This window comes from Sciurus carolinensis, chromosome 13 (genome assembly GCF_902686445.1).
Source record: "Sciurus carolinensis chromosome 13, mSciCar1.2, whole genome shotgun sequence".
Lineage (NCBI taxonomy): Eukaryota > Metazoa > Chordata > Mammalia > Rodentia > Sciuridae > Sciurus > Sciurus carolinensis.
This window is the reverse complement of record NC_062225.1, coordinates 74,609,298-74,626,758: the sequence shown is the minus strand read 5'-3', so window position 1 is coordinate 74,626,758 and position 17,461 is coordinate 74,609,298. Positions and strand designations below refer to the sequence as shown.

The 17,461-nt window shown below is 39.5% G+C and overlaps 1 protein-coding gene across 22 annotated transcripts in view; it reads right to left on the bottom strand.

Annotated features, from left to right (window-relative positions):
- The window catches only part of Dtnb (dystrobrevin beta), a 232,091-nt gene that overhangs the window by 142,466 nt on the left and 72,164 nt on the right, over positions 1-17,461 (bottom strand). For all 22 annotated transcript variants that reach the window (XM_047521994.1, XM_047521981.1, XM_047521980.1 and 19 more), the window contains 3 exons: positions 15,775-15,929; positions 4,884-4,989; positions 2,275-2,441 (listed from right to left, as the gene is read on the bottom strand). In XM_047521994.1, coding sequence (XP_047377950.1) covers positions 2,275-2,441; positions 4,884-4,989; positions 15,775-15,929 — 428 coding nt within the window. The remainder of the gene's footprint in view (positions 1-2,274; positions 2,442-4,883; positions 4,990-15,774; positions 15,930-17,461) is intronic.

The following is a 17,461-nucleotide window of genomic DNA, read 5'->3' as shown; positions in this document are numbered from 1 at the left end:
AAGGATTGAACCCAGGGGTGCTTACCCACTTAGCCCCATCCCCAGCCCTTTTTATATTTTATTTAGAGACAGGGTCTTGATGAGTTGCTAAGTGCCTCACTAAGTTGCTGAGACTGGCTTTGAACTCACAATCCTCCTGCCTCAGCCTCCTGAGCAGCTGGGATCATAGGCGTGCACCACTATGCCCAGCTCAAAATTCCATTTCTAATACTATCATAGCAACAACTAAAACCTAGTGACAATACAAAGTTTTTATCATTCCCCCCTTGCAGTCAAGCAAGTTGGCAGATATTCTTTTCTACCTGTAATTCAAGCACCCAGCTTTCTTTAATTTTATGCCTTCAATCTCCCCTGCGTCCTACTTGAATTCTCCCAACTGAAGTATCAGAGAGGGTAGAGAAGACACCTGCTATTAACTGTCTAGTTCTGAGAAGACACATATCACCCTGCTTGCATTCCACTGGTGAGAACTGTTCACACAGCCCTACTTAGGTAAGAGGGGTGGGTTAAGAAATGTAGCCTAGATGCCCAGCAAATGTAAGAAATAGTAGTGTTAGCAAGTCATAGTGGTCTCCTTCGTGTTCTTTAAAACTTAAGCACACATCCATTAAAATTCAGAACTGATACATATCTGATACCAGCTTCAAAACTATGCCTGCTGATAATACCAGATTTTTCATAAAGTAGTACTCAGTCATTTACCTTTAAATAAATGTAAAACATTCCTTTTTGAAAGGGTTATAGATTGGCTAAAAAAATCCAGAAGTTACTCATTCTCCTTATCTCAACATCAGAATGAAAATTTTCAGTAGAAACATGCCAGTGAACCCAATCACTGTAAAATGTAATAGAGCAAAAAGCCACCTCAGCACAAAAAATTAGACTCTAAACAACAGTGGAAAAACATGCACACATCAATTAACACAGTGGGTACTTGTACTTTATACAAGGAAAATGAAAAAAGTTGAAAACCTGAGTTCTCTTTACTCAACAAAAAGAGAAATATTGGAGTTTCCCTCCTCTTTGTTTTTTTAAAGCCTTAAAAAAATGACCCTTCAATCAAAAAAACAGCATTAGATTTCATAACACAATGAGATCCAAGGCAGGATGTACAGTTTAACAAAAATTTATAGTTAATTATGATGGAAAACCTATCTAATAAAAAAAATCTCTAATTCTTTGTCTGAGACGCAAGAAAGAGACTTACATATCTAAGTGGAATGAAGTTTATTTTACTTTTTTTCTTTAACTACTACCTGGCATGAGCTTACTTGCTTTTTCTTGGTTGAGTTTTAAGAAGACTAAAGTTGGGGGGGGGGGGGTATTAAAGCTTTTTAATACCTGAAGTCCAGTAGGATGACCAGGTTAAAGATCCAGAATTTTATTTCTGACCCAATATATTCTTTTCGCAAACCAACTAACAAACCAACCAAAACGAAAGAAGAAGTTTTAAAACAAAAGCTTGAGTAACTCTATGGAAAGACAAGTATAGCAATTTCAAAGCCCTAGAAATAAATCAAGAGACAGGAAGAATAACAATTGATGATGCACATGTTACATGATTTATAAACACCTCAGGAAAAACAGATATCAACCTCCACCCAAATACTGATAATTTAAAAAATACTTTTGAAAATAAGGGCACAACATGGCATTGATTATAAAATATGATATTTCCCCCTACATAGGAGATTCCAAACTTTATTCATGCCACTTGCTTTACAACATGGGAACCCTACCAACGTAGAGAAAATGTGCTAGAAAACAGAAGGGTAGGCCTACTGAAAACTTGAAAGAACAAGCACTGGGTAAACACCTGTGTACAATTCTAAAAGCAGAAGAAACTTTTTCATTGTGGAAAGGGAGTATCACAACATTTCATTTTACTGAATAAAAAGGACAATTTCAAATGTATTATCTCCACCTCCTGGAACACTTTAAATTTCTGCTTTTAAAATCAAGTGAGGGAGGGCTGGGGTTATAGCTCAGTGGTAGAGCACTTGCCTACCATGTGTGAGGCACTGGGTTCGATTCTCGGCACCACATATAAATAAATAAAAATAAAGGTTCATCCATAACTAAAAAATATTTTTTTAAAAAAATCAAGTGAGGGAGCACAACTTTTCTGCAACCCAGCATCGCTGTGGAGCTACTTCATTAGGCCATCCCTCACCCACGGGGGCGCCCTTCAGGACGCTGGCCTAGATATGACAACGAGTGACGAGTGACAAGTTGCCCAGTCTGGGGACACAGACTGAAAGACAAAGCAGTTACCCAGGAGGAATGCTCCTTCATCTGGTGCTGGTTGCTGTGCGGACCGCTGGCGTGGCCACGCCAGAAGCAGTTCTGGCAGAGCTGGTAGTTGTGGCACTGCTGGCACCGGTAGCGGAAGCCCATCATGCTCTCACAGCGGCAGTAGGAGCACTCCACAGGATGGAAGACTTGTGGCCGGCAGAGTCGGGACAGCGGAGGGAGAGGAAGGACAGACACAGGTCAGCTGGAGGAGAGTCGACACGAGGAAACCACATCTAATACAGAAGCCAAGCTCAGGACAAAACTGGAACCAAAGCATCTCAACTGTCTGCTTTTTGTCAAGATAGTTGGAAGGAATGACAAAGAGCCAATAGAATTTATGCTAAAAATTAAAACCACACAATCTGGTAGTATCTCCAGACGGTATCAGTGTAGCCAATATTTATAATCCTAAGTAATAATTTGGGTTAATATGAAATTATATAGGTTTATTGGTATTAACAGATGCATTATTATAATTTTGGTTGAACACATATGTCTCTGTGATATTCTTCTTTTCTCTTTGAAGCCAGTCAAGAGCCAGTGCTTGCTCACACTGGTGGAACCGGTAGGCAGGGAGAAAAGTGAGAACCAGGGAGGAAGATCGAGACTCTGGTCAGTTACTGGTAAGACAATGACTGCTCAGGTTCTGGTGAAAGTATTATTTTGCTGAAGTGTATCACATAATAGTTACCTTCTTATATACTATACACTTGGATTCAGAGTCCAATATAAAAAGTGCAACTTTAGCTTAATAAATATTTATCCTTTTGAATAGTTAATTTCAAAACAGCAAAGGGCCCAAACCAAAAACAAAACAATCCTAGAAATACCATAACTTTATAATTTGCTTGCTACCATAAAAATTATTAAAACATATAGAAAATGTCAATGTGATGGGCAAGATGATTTATTTCTAGATATTTCAATGATTTCATAACATTTTTGTCTCCAAAGAAAAATAATATCACTAAGCACATAAGAATGCAATCAATGCATAATACCCCACACAATTACAGTTTTAGTGGTTGATACTGCATACATTCACACACAAAATCATAGTAAAATATCAATATGGCTAAAAATACATCTTGACAAATGAGGTTCCTTCTACTTCTCATAGCAGACACAAAATGATTTTATGAAAATGAACTGTATATGAAACTACTAAAACATGTAAGGCTATAAAAGCACTGCTCCTCAAAGAACCAACAATACTCTGGCAATTTAATCTCTATTCAAAAATCCTGTTAAAAAGTTTAGCTGTTTTCACCTAGTCAAAAGAGATTCTGGTCACTGGGTGTGGTGACACACTCCAGTAATCCCAGAAGCCTGGGAGGCTGAGGCAGCAGGATCACAAGTTCAAAATCAGACTCATCAATTTAATGAGGCCCTAAGCCACTCAGCAAGACCCTATTACTAAATAAATTGTTAAAAAGGGCTGGGAATGTGGCCCAGTAGTTAGGCACCCCTGGGTTCAATCCCTGGTATCAAAAAAAAAAAAAAGATTCTGGTGTTTTAAGAAAATACTCATCTGAGACACATGTGAACTAAAGCTATTGTTGAGCAAAAGCTGAGAAGTTAGAAAGAACCTTATGGATAGAAGCAACAGGAAATAAAGAATATGTGGGGGTGCTGTTTTGTCTTGTGGTGCTAGGGATTGAACCCAGGGCCTTGTGCATGCAAAGCAAGCACTCTACCAACTGACCTATATCCCCAGTCTGGGGACCCTGCTTTTTGAGGGCTTCTCAGCTCCTCCTCATTCTTTTTTGTGGAATGAAGAGAGCCAGGCAAGAGCCTGAAGAGAAGGGAAGCTGCACAGAAAGCTTCAGCCTTCCCTTTAACAAATCCCAACAATCTAAATGTAGCCTGATGGCGAGATCAGAAAACACTGAGAATTTGTAAGAAAAGAGTACCATTTCAACTCAAAAGCAGTCAAGCCATGTTGACTGAGGACACAGAGGGGATGCTCAAGCTAGATGGTGAGGCCCAAGGGCAGCTATGTCACCCAGTGCTACACTGCGTCTTATTTTCTTCAAATTATTCCAAAGTAATTACGGCTTCAGTGGATGATATTGCATACATCCACTTCTTTAGAGCTATGATTCTGCTAAACTAAAGAGGAAACAAAATGGAAGTCACAAGGCTGTGGCTCAGTGGTAGAGCGCTTGCCTCACACATGCAAGACACTAGGTTCGATCCTCAGCATGACATAAAAATAAATAAAAAAAGATACTGTGCCCACCTCAACTAAAATATTTTTTAATTAATTAATTAATTGATTAAAAGGAAGTCACCGCAAGATCAAGGGTCAAGGGTCAACCATCATCTTTGATCCCAGGGTGAAAAGACCTAGTCTGAAGCACTGAGTCTCAGGATCTGGTATTACTACTTTTTGAAATCCAACCTGAGTAATGAGTCTTTCCCTCATTAAGGAATAATATTCCTTTACTGACTGCTAAAACCACAAATTCAAACAATGGCACACCAGCAAACGTCATTATAATTTCCAATAAAAGCTAAGGATACTATACATATCAGTCCCTTATTCCCTAGAGCACAAGGAACTGAACAATAAAATTTCCACTCACCATTCTCGACATGGGCAAGCCTATGCATGAGAGGTAGCCAAACAAGGCACTGTGGGGGAGGGTCTGCCATCATTGTGTCCAAAAACATATTTAGCATTATCTTTTTCTGTAAAGAGAAGAAAAACAAATATACTTTCTATCTTTCAAATATTTCTAACCTCCAAGATTTTTCCAACCAACCATTAATAATCTGCATGTGAAACTATATAGCAAAGGAATATTCTGCATTACTAAAGTCACCATTGCCACTATATTACACATGACTACTATATATGTGTTTCCATATGCAGTATTTGAGTCCTAAAACAACTGTGTAAGATAAACAGGTCAGGTGTTACTATCTTCCTTTGACAGAGGAGAAAATAAAGAAGCAAAGCATTTAAATGACTGGTAATAATAGCCTTACCCAAATCAGACACAGAGCTAAGATTAGAACTGCAATTCTTCTTCCCATTGCTATTCCTGCTGTCCAGTCAGGGAGACACACATCACACACCTGATACGGATGTCTGGTTGCCTCCATAACTCCAGCATTCCCAACAGTGCCTGATACTCAATAGGCATTTGATAAGTAATTGTTGAATAAATAAATAATAAAGTGAGAAGCAAATACTCTTAGATACCATTTAACAACTCTCTCATTTACAGATGAGAAGCTCAGGGCAGTTATGTAACTTGACAGTCACAGAGACAGTTGTGATAAAAATGCAATCAAACCTAAATACCACATGCCCCTCACAGCACTCCCTCCAGCTCCCTCGCAAGACTGCACTTTTCTAAATTTATTGCTCTCAGACAGTAATCTTCCACTGTATGTGCGACACTGACATAAAATAATTATGTCCCACATGGAAAAAGAAAATCAGAAAACAGTCCAGAAGGATATGATAGTAGAATCATAAGTTGTAGATAGAACAAATTCTCAACAATATTTCAAATTCATGAATTTTTTTTTTCCTTCAAGCCACAAACACCTTTCCAGCTCCAAAGGAAACAGAAAAAGGAGCTGCGATCAGTGCCATGCACTCAACATGGGGTCTGTTCCCATAACCTGGGCACACAGGCGTCACACTCCACTGAGAAGAGTGCAGACCAAGGGCAACACAGTGGGCCCTGTGCAGCCAAGGCCCTGTCCACACCTGGCCCACCACATGAGGTGGGGTGGGGTGAGGCCAAAAGGACACCAGAATTTCATCTCACTCGCTTCCAAGTAATTGTGTTCTCAGCCCCACCAACTGGCTGTTAAAAATGGGTATTTATCAATAAAACTTCAAAATAATTTCTTGTGGTGGTGGGAGGAGTAGAAAAGAGAAATTGGTCAGAGCCAGCAAAATAACTTGGATATTTATCACTAACGTATTTAACACAAAGTGAAAGGAAGGCATGAAGGCACCATGGGGCTTAGTGAGGACTGCCACCAGGCTGCCCACGACACCTGCCCACAATGGACACCCTCAAGCCAAATGCGAGGCCACACATCCTCCCTCCCTCCCGTGTCTTACGGCAACCGTGAGAGTCCGGACTCCAGAGCACGTAAATGAAAGTCTTTCTTACCGAGGATCACTTCAAGAAAGAAGCTAGTGAGTAGGGAGTGGGAAAGGGAGGTAAAGCAGAAGGCAGAGCAGGAAAGTACTGCTGAACACGGAGGAAAGATGCAACAAGCTGAGGGGAAGTCAGACCCAGGGCCAGACGAGCTGACGGGGTGGAGACAGATGCATGCAGACGAGAGGGCAGCGGGGAGCCACCATCCCCAGGTCCCCTCAGCGCTGCTGTGCGCTGACAGCCAGGTGAGAGAGGCCCACTCAAACGGCCAGTGAAATAGTGTCCCAAGTGTTTTCCATCTCAGCATCTAAGTTTCTGTTTTTTCCTTATCTGGGGTGGGCGGGCAGTGCTGGGAATTGAACCCAGGACCCTGTACATGCAAGGCAGATGCTCTACCACTGAGCTACAACCCAGCCCCCAAGTTTCTGCCCCATCTGAGGCCGTGGTGGAAGACAGGAGTGATGAGATGAAACCACCATGCCACTTAACATCTGGACAGAGGACCAGGCGTGGACAATACCCAAGCCACAGACACGGAAATAACCAACAGACCCCAATGAAACCAAAGTGTCTACCTGAAATAGCTGAGTAAAAGATGCTACCGAGTTTTTTTTAGCTAGTAAATGATAGCAGGCAAATATTAAAATGCATCCTATCCTTTATTACAAATTTAATGTTTAATAGTTCTATATCTTTTTATTTGTTAAAATTACATTTTTTTACAAGTCCACTTGTAAGTTTAATGTTACTTTCTCTAAAAAGTAGTTTAATTTTTTGAGTAGTTTAAAATCCAGAGTTCTTGGGGCTGGGGTTGTAGTTCAGTGTGCAGCACTTGTTTGCACATGTAAGGCACTGGGTTCAATCCTCAGCACCACATAAAAATAAATAAATAAAATAAAGACATTGTGTTCATCTACAAGTTAAAAAAAATATATTTAAAAAAAAAAAACCACTTCAAGCTAGGTGTGTTGGTGCATGCCTATAAGCCCAGTGCCTCAGGAGGCTGACAGGAGGATCACAAATTCAAAGACAGCCTCAGTAACTCAGCAAGGGCCTCAGCAACTTAGCAAAACCCTGTTTCAAACTAAAAAATTTCAAAAAAACAGGCTGGGGATGTAGCTCAGTGGTGAAGTGCCCCTGGATAAAATCCCTAGCACTAAAAATGAAAAATAAATAAAAACTTCAAAATGAAAACAAATCTCATCTTTGTCTACATCTCTCCAGATACATATTTCTACATAATCATGAATATAGAGTAGATATATCAACTGTTTTTTCACTCAAAAATTTAAGTGTCTTGCTTTGTATAAGGTCTTCATTTCTAACCATTTTAACGGCTGCCTGATCCACTGAGCCAGAATGCCACGATGCTTTACGCTTTCCTCTGTAAAACATCAAGGCTATTTCCATCCTTCTACCTGGTCTCATGCTTTTTCTTAGGTGTTTCTCTATGTTTTTTCTCTGTGTTTCTGTGTTGTGTCTTGTTATTCTGATCTCTACTGGTAGCAATTATTATTCTATATTCCATTCTCATTTCCCTTCCTCCAACTCCAACTACCTCTCCCCTTTTCTAAAATGGGGGGAGGAAAAATAAAAAAATAAAATGGGGGGAGGAACCATCCCTTTAAATTTTATAAATCTAGAATCATTAAAACAATAAGAAGAAAGCTAATTTAGCAACAGATAATCATTGCTAATTTCATTTTCAATAAAAATTCCTATTTCCTGATGTGCAACATGTGAATATTTTCTATTCACTGCCCTATCTCTTAGCATATATGACATTTAGTTTGCCTAGAAATGGCATTTTTGGAAGTTCTCAAATTAAAACATTTTGATACAAATTTTTGTGTACAGTTGTAGGTCTACTATTTCTGGCAAGGACAAACCAATGTGAAGAGTTATAGAACTGGTATTGTGGGAAGCCTTTCAGTTACTATCGGACATTGAATTTGTCCATATTACAGATTTATTTTGGACTTTGAAAACACAAGTGATTTTTAATAACACAACATGATGCTGCTGTGCTTCTTATAAGAAATGTTTTTTTATTAATTGTAGTTGAGAAATATTATAAAAACTCTTCAAAAATTCTGAAATACCGTATTTCCCCAACTGCAATGATTATCACATCTGAGAACACCATGGCATAATATGGATAAAAACAAGGTTACATGTACAACCACGAGCTTTATATTTTCAGGTAGAATTCAAGCCCAAAATATTAATACAAAAATACTAATCTTCTGTCATACATGATTTAAAATCATTATTCAATTAATCCAGCACCTATTTAGTAAGCACTGTTCATTTTATAAGCTCTCTGTCATCACTGGGGATGTAGAGCTGGAGGCCAGGTCTCTCCCTGACATCCCTGAGCTATGTAACATGCCATGCAGTGCAGAAGGGAAAAGTAGCCCCACACTGAGCACTGAGAGGAGGGAATATCTTAGCTGGGATCTGAAATACCAGGCCTTGATGAAGGAGAGAGAGGTCAGGGGTTTGTAAGCCTTTCATTTTCATGAAGCACTAATAGCATAAACAAAGACAAGAAGTGTGACTATTTTACTTGCCCAAATGCAGGCTACTCAAAACAAGAGAAGTGGAAATCACTGAGCTAGTGTTTCTCACCTATCAGATTGGCCGCAGTTCACAAGTGGAAGAGCATGCATGCTGGCAGGCATCTGGCGCAGCTACAAGGGGCACACCAGGGCTCTGCAGGGGGTCAGAACAGGGCAGGGCAGGGGCAGGGGCAGGGGCAGCCAGGAATGAAGGCTGGGGTGGGTGTTGAGAACCACCATGGCACACCAGGAACCTTATCCAGCAGGTGATCGGGGCTGAATATTAAGTTTTTAAAGAAAAACAGAGACAACAGAGCTATATTTTAAAACAGTGATTTAAACTCAAATTTGCTTATGATTAAAAGGAATAATAAGACAAAAGCAGTATCTGTGTCTAAAGTCTTTAGACTGCCACTGAGTCACTTAGGGACCAGGAGACCAAGGCCCTTAGCTTTCAGATTGACAAATTTTTCTATTTTCCCTCAAGACTAGAGAACCACAAGGCAGAAGGGCAGAAAGGACTCCAGATGAGGAGTGCCTGCTGGTCTGTGCCACCAGCAAACACCAGAGAAGAAAGGAGGCCAACAGCTTCTACCACCTCAAGCCTGGCAGCCTCCCTCCCCGTCCATGGCCCTCAGGCAGGGACACATGACCAAACACATCAGGGCTTGCTTTTGTCTCACAAACAATAACTGAGAGGGGCCTTTCCTACAGCATGCAGATAGCAAACACTGCTGACAAAAATGCTCCTCAGGAAAAGAAAATCAGCCAGGCGTGGTGGCACATGCCTGTAATCCCAGCAACTTGGGAGGCTGAGGCAGGAGGATCACAAGTTCAAGGCCAGCCTTGGCAATTTAGCGAGGTCTTCAGCAACTCAGCAAGACTCTGTCTCAAAATAAAAAAAAAAAAATAGAAAAGGGCAGGGGATGTGGTTCAGTACTTAAAGCATCCCTGGGTTCAATCCCTGGTATCAAAAAAAGAAAAAACAGAAATTATAGAGCCACCTCATTCAGTAAGACATTCTCCACCACAGATCCAACTAAAACAAAACCCACTCTGTAGCAAGACAGGCCTCATTACAATAGAGCTGATAATAAAACCCATTCTGTACACTGCATTCCATCCAACCTAAGATGCACTTACAGGCTCACTTGTAAGACACATCAATTTTTTTCAACTATTAATAAAGAAAAACGCTCAATTAAACTAACTCAATGGCGTAATTAACTATAATCCTTCACGTTGTATGAATTCATCACATATGACTCTGGATGAATTGAATTTCTTTCATCTATTCATAGAAATATGGCAGTTTTGTCTACTTTCAGATGCACTGCTTGGTATGACAAGAAATTATTTAGGTCATATCTCAGTAATAAAAATAATAGTTTCACTGATTTGTCAATATCCTTCTTTAAAAAGGTTCTGTAAACACCTGTTGTTGCTTTGGAAGAAAATATGGAACTCCTCTAATAATGAATATCTGACCAATACCAAATATATTCCCCTCTGCTCTGGGTTCATTTCTTTCTGTGTTTACACAAACTTTTTTTATTGCCAAATCACAGTATTATTCTTGAGAACATGTTAAATGACAACCGGTAATGTCAAAAGTGAACCTGGCTCAGATGAAGCGACAATTTGAGCAGCTATGATCAACTTCACACATGCTGGAAATGACAACCTATCACACCACTGCCTACCCAAGTACCACTGTATGAAGCCACAGGATACAGAAGGTATTTCAAACCTGCCTCTGAATCAGTGGAACATGGGACCAGTCCACACCAGATTACCTGAAGATGAAAGGTCGCTAATGGACACTAAAAAGCTCCTTAACTAGAATACCTGTGAAATAACGCAGATACCCACATACTCATGCCAGGGAATTCCTGCCACACTTTCATCGATGTTCAGGAAGGGCATCCAGAAAATGCCTCAAAGTGGGGAGAAGAGTCGTTTTGGCATATAGCCAGAGAGAACAGGTTGGTCAAAATGTAATCAGAAGACACTTCCAGATATCAAATAGTCTTGCTCTTCTGAAAATCAATGAGCAATAAAATAATCCCATCTCTATCTCGTCCCACTTTCTCTGTGAATCAAGGAGAGTGTGCACAGCAGAGCAGGCGGAACTTTTCAACCTAAAGTCAACATGAAGACTTAGAAAATAAGTAATAAAACATGGTAAAACATCTTTCAAAGCAGAAATACAACCCTTCCCTAAAACTCTGAAGTTTGGGAAAATATGGGAGAAATTTAAATATATTTACTGTTTATTTTTGATAACTTGTAAACCTTTAAAGTCCATCTTTTAGTTCAAAAACAATGAAAAAATCTTAATAAAATCTTAATTAAAATCTTAATATCTTATTATCTTAATATTTGTTCACCTAAGTATTAGGCTTAGAGTGCTACATTAACATTGTAATATGTTCAAACAATAAGCACAATCATGAATTTACAATCTTTCCATTATTAAATTTTTAAAAATATACCAAAGAGAATAGTATAGAATGCCTAATATCTAGTTTCAATGATTCTCAATATACAATTAATTTTGTTTCATCTATGCTTTCAAACTCCTTCTACCTCCATTATTTTGAAGTTAATTCCAGTCGCATTATCTCTTAAACATTTTATCACAATGGACACTGAGGATGGCTCCAATTTGGGGCTATTATGGATAAGGCTGGAAAGAGTGTTCTTGCAAAAAATCCTTTTGAGGATATGTTTTTATTTCACTTGGCAAAAGCCTTGGAGTAGAAGGGCTAGGTCATGGGTAGGCTGATCAGGTTTGAGAAATCACCAGGGCTTTTCCCAAAGTGGTTTGTATGCAAATTCTGGTTGCTCCAAATCTTCACCAACATTTGGTGTCAGTAAATTTTAACTATTCTAATAGGTGGATTCTGTTGAGCTAACTTATAAATGCTTTCACTTTTCTTATTTTAAAAGCTACTAGTATTCCAGAAAACTTGGTCCTAGTATCTGAGGACCAGCCCCAAGATGCTGTGAGACCAAAGACAGGCAGACAGACCCAGGACTGCAGAATGCAATTACCGGGGGCCTTACTGAAGAAGCTTGGCCTCTGCTGGCAGCTGGACCAGTCGAATCCCCACATTTTTGGTCAAAAGGAGGGGCATATTTATGGATTAGGACTATAGTGATTTTATCCATCTGGAATGTACCTAGTTTATCTTAATACTGAAGAGTCGGGTACATCCCTGGAGCCATGGTCCCACTGTAAAGTTCCTCAGATGGCTCTAGTGGCTTTATCTATTTATGGTTTGCTGGGAAACTATGCAGAAAAACCAGGGAGGTTTACTCAGAGAGTCATGGTGATTATGACTCGAGATGGCTGCAGTCATGTCAAGCTGTATCCTTACACCTAGACCACTTCTACTGAGGATGAAAAACAGGAACAAATGTGTTTTTTGTTTTGGTACTGTGAACTGAACCAGAGGTGCTTTATCACTGAGTCTCATCCCCAGGCCTTTTTCATTTTTCATTTTGAGACAAGGTCTCACTATGTTGATTAAGGTCTCACTAAATTGCTAAGGCTAGTCTTGAACTTGAAATCCTCCCGTCTCGCCCTCCTGAATCACTGGGATTACAGGCATGCACCACTGCACCCAGCTACAAATGTTTTAAAAATGAATTAAACTGATACATAGAACTGGGAACATGGCTCAGTGGCAGAGGGCTTGCCTAGCATGCACGATGCTCTGGTTTCAACCCCCAGCACTACAAAAACAGCAAAACACACCAAAAACAAAAATCCATATAAATAAGCCAATCAGATCTCCGCAGGCACTTTCACTAGGAGTCACTGTTTGACAACACCTTTCAGCCTTAAATCCTGACATTTTCCTGCTTCGTGATAAGAGCAATACAACTCCCAACACAGACCAGTCTTATCAAAACTACACACTGGATCCAGGGGATGGCTAATTTCATCCGTTACTTTAGCATTGGGGGTGCCTTCACAGATTTTTCACTTGCACTGCAGCTTCATTACAGAGCCGTAGAAAGAGAAGCAGTTCATGAATCCTCTAAACCAGCCGCCTCTTTCACTACAGGAAGGTACTGAAGGATTTCTGTTCTTTCTCAAATACTCATACTTTCTCTTTAATTGCAGTCACTTCACTGTTCATCACAGAACATCAGTATGCTGAGGAAAACTGTGTGAGAACCGGCTAAGCAACTTCCACTTCGCCTTGGTTCAGCTCTGTCTGGCACTGACAGGAGACAACTTGCATTAAAGAAACACACCGTAGGAATCACACTGTGCAGGAAAAGCCCACTTTCAAAGGGAAACTCAGTGAATTTATTCTTGTTGCACCAAACTTTATCCAAACAGTCTCATTTTTTGGTCATTCTATCTGTAGTTTCTATGTCTTCAGAACCTTCTTTTTCTTCAACATCTTCAAGAACTTAGGAAAATTCAAGCTTCTCTAAATGGAGAAGAACTTCTTGGACTTCTCCAAATTTGGCATATTTCAAAATGTAGATTGCTTTTCTTGCAGGTCTGTAGCGAGTGGAAAGCACCATTGGGCTGTGAGTTAGAAGGCCTCACAACCATCCCCATCGTGCGGTAACGTGCAGAATAGGAACAATTACAATTTTTAAAATGTCTTTGACATTATTCCAACACTGGATTCTCCTCATGGCACTGAGATTACAATTAAGGTCACCTTAGGGTCACCTTAGGGTCACCACCCCATAACTGTCACCCACTTGTCAGGTACTGTCCACTGTGTGAACTCCCTCTCCATTCTGATGCCATTTCACTCAAGAGCAGCCTCCCAGAATTTAATCAACACATAGCCTGGCCTCCAGCAAGCACCCTGAGAGGACAGCCACGTGCACAGGATTCAGGAGAGCACCCAGGGTGCTGGTGCCACTTCAGAAGCACCAGTGGTGATGCGAGCTCTGAACCAAAACAGGCCAGGCCGCCTGTGGTCCCGTCACTCATCTGAGCTCACGTCCTCCAAGGGCACTTAACACCTGAAGGACTTTCCTGTCCCAAGATAAGTCCGGGCAGCCTCACATCATTTGAGAATGCATATTCAGAAAGGAAAATGCAAGCTATGTGTTACTAGAATAAACTGAAGCCTGGAGATACTTTCACTATGCAGAAAGCTGGTATTGCCGTTCACGCTGAGAGGAGAGGAAAAATAGTGGATACAGGCAAATTTGCACAAAACCAATCAGCCAAAATGTGCACAAATTTGGGAAGAACATCTCTTCAGGTTGCTAATAATAATTTTCCATTGCTAAGAGGTCACCTTCAGTGCAAAAGCCGAGTGATTGCTAAATATGAATTCTTAACTCTAAATATAAAAGGGTGTGTTTGTGTGTTAGCTGCTTTGTTGAATCAAAGTATCACAGGTCTTTAGATTTCTTCTTTACATATCTTAATTTTTATTTTTAAATAATTTCAGACTTACAGAAAGGTAGTAAATAAGCACCCAAAAAACAAAACAAGACAAAAAAAAAACATTTTCCTGTAACACATTCCTCGGATGCTCACCCGGGAGAAGGATGCTCCTTAAGTACTTCAGGTTGAATTTCAAAGTCAGGAAATTAACATCCTGACAGAATACTATTATCTAGCTATAAACTTTGTTCAGACTTCTCCAGTTGTCCCAATTGTGCCCTTTACAATAAAAGAAAGCCCAGACCATGAACTGCGTTCAGTTTTCACGTCTCTTAAGACTCCTTTAATCTGGAAAACATTTCCTCAGTCTTCTTTTGTCTTTTAGGACAAAAGTTATGTTATGTTATGTTGTAGAAATGTTGTAGAAATCTTCTTGTTCAGGTTGGTCTGAGTTTCCTCACAATTAGATTCAGACTATGTTTCTCTCTTCCCTGGTGATACGGATTCTGCTTACTTGGTTAAAGTGATGCCTGATAGGTTTCTCCACCTGTAAAATCACTGTTTCTCTTGGTATTTAGCAAGTGTCTTAATACTTTCACACTATGTCAGTATCTATTTCTATTAACTTTTTTACCATTAGTTTTTTTTAAACTAAACTCTTTTTTATAGGTTTATCTTATTTATTACTTATTTTTATGTGGTGCTGAGAATTGAACCCAGTGTCTCACATATGCTAGGCAAACACTCTACCACTAAGCCACAGCCCCAGTCCTACCTTTACTTTTAACATGTATTTTTTTCTTAGTTTCCCACTTTCTAGAACTTTCTAAGTTAGCTTTAAGCTTCTTTTATCTAATCTTTGTTTTAACAAATAGAAGTTAGTATCTACTCTAAACCCAGTCCTTTGAGGCACAATTAAGATTTTAGGAAAACACTCATACCAACGTCTAGGTGAAGGTCAGAGGAGGAAATCAAATCCACCTTCCTGTCATGTGAAAGTGGCATTGCATTTGAGGGCTTGGTCCTGGCCACTGCAAGCTGCTTGGCTCTCCCCAGTCTCCAGTGCTTGGGGAACAATGCTACAGCCTTGCTAGAGTTTTATGTCAAAAACCCTGCATTTCACATTTTAAAGAACTCACGTGGAAAAGTACAAACGTCCAGAGGCAATAATATAACACTTCTTAAACCCTTTTCCTCAAATTATTTCAACATGACCTTTTTTCAGAAAAGACCCCCTTCCCCACAGGAGTTCTCAGGTGGTTTATACCCCCATTCGGCTCACCCTGCCCCCCCATAAAGCTGCTCCCCTACACAAGAGATCATATCCTAGACTGGAAGGATCTGGTGGAACCTGCCAGAAGGTGGTAGAAGAAAGCTCTTCTAGTCCTAGAGTCTATCCATCTGTCCTTACCTGCTGTGGAAAACAGGTGCGGACTGAGTGTTCTGTGTAACCAAACGATGGCCCTTCAAAGACAGCTGCTGGGAGCTTCAGGACTTCCTTCAGAAACTGGTCGAACTTGCTGAGTATCATGAAGCCACTGGAGTCTGACATCTGGGAGAAAATATCTAGGAGAACAAAACCAAACAAAGTCAAACTACAAGAAAATGTTAGTTTTTTCACTCTACTGTCATGTATATATAAAAGAGAACAAATAAAAAAAATGAGATTTTTTTTTAAAAGAAATGGTGCTGTTATTTGTATAGCAGTAAAAATAAATCATTAAGTTATGAATCTTAGTTATATTAAAACCATTCTCATTCTTATTAACACCATGTGGTTACTTTACTGACAAGGCCCCTGAGTTCCACTCACTCAAAATTCCACCTAATCATCAAATAAAATAACATTCATGTATATCTACCTATGTACTCTTTCTGAATATGCACAACAGAATGATATATAACCTTTAATTTAACTTATGACTCGTTTTGTTCCAAGAAAGATTTCTAGCAACCTGTCTGTACCCCTCAGTGGTTATATAGACATACACGCAGCATGAACAAGTAGCATAGTGGTGATAAGACACGACACGGTGCTACATTTACAAATTCACATACCAATGATGAAACTGTACACATGGAGAATGTTTAAAATAGTCTATTCAGTGAGTTGTAAAGTACAGTAAAAAAGGACCATATAGGGGGCTGGGGAGATAGCTCAGTTGGTAGAGTGCTTGCCTTGCATGCACAAGGCCCTGGGTTCGATTCTCAGCTCCGCAAAAAAAAAAAAAAAACCATATAAACTCTTCTATCCCAAGATACTTTAATAATATAAAACTCTATTTTTACATAAAGTCCAGCCAAGCAAAGAGAAGTTGCCAGTCATATTACTATTTCCTTATTTTTGTGCAGTTCATGTCTCTAGCTATCCCCCTTTTCATCCACACTTGGAGAGAAAAAGACAAATAACCAGGATATCAAAACAACCCAATGAATGAAGAAATATGATCTAAACTTTTTTTCAAGTTACTGGGCTTCCTTACTAAATTAATTAATTAATTAATTTGTGAGTTAAATATACACATAAAATCATCCCCTGAGGATTTTTCAAACAGAGCATTTTGAAAATTTATATTCTGTATATTCATAGTGAACAGGTATATGAGAGAACTATATTTATATAATAGATACATAGAATATGTGTTACTATTTTGGTTCAATTTGGGGAATTTATCCCAAACCACAAGGTGAAGAAAAAAAAAATTTTTTTTTTTTGATGGTGCTGGGGATTGAACCCTGGGCCTTGTGCATGCTAAGCAAACACTACCAACTGAGCTATATCCCCAGCCCCCAAGAAAAAATATTTTTAAGTACATATATCAAAAAAAGATGCTAGATTGCCAATCCAAAAGGTGAATTTCTAAGGCATGAGAAACTGAGAAATCACCAAAGACTGGAAATCTATCCTGTCACAGGCAGTTAGCTTATAGTTAAAAGGAAAATATTTAATATCCACACAGGAGAGGGAGGGACCAAGAGTGAAAGGTTTAAAAAGGTTGATACTACTGGAAAATGAAATCAATTAATTAAAAAATGCAGACTTAAGTTCCCATTATGTGGTCTAAGTGCCAAGTGCTCTGCTAGATGTTTTGAAACAC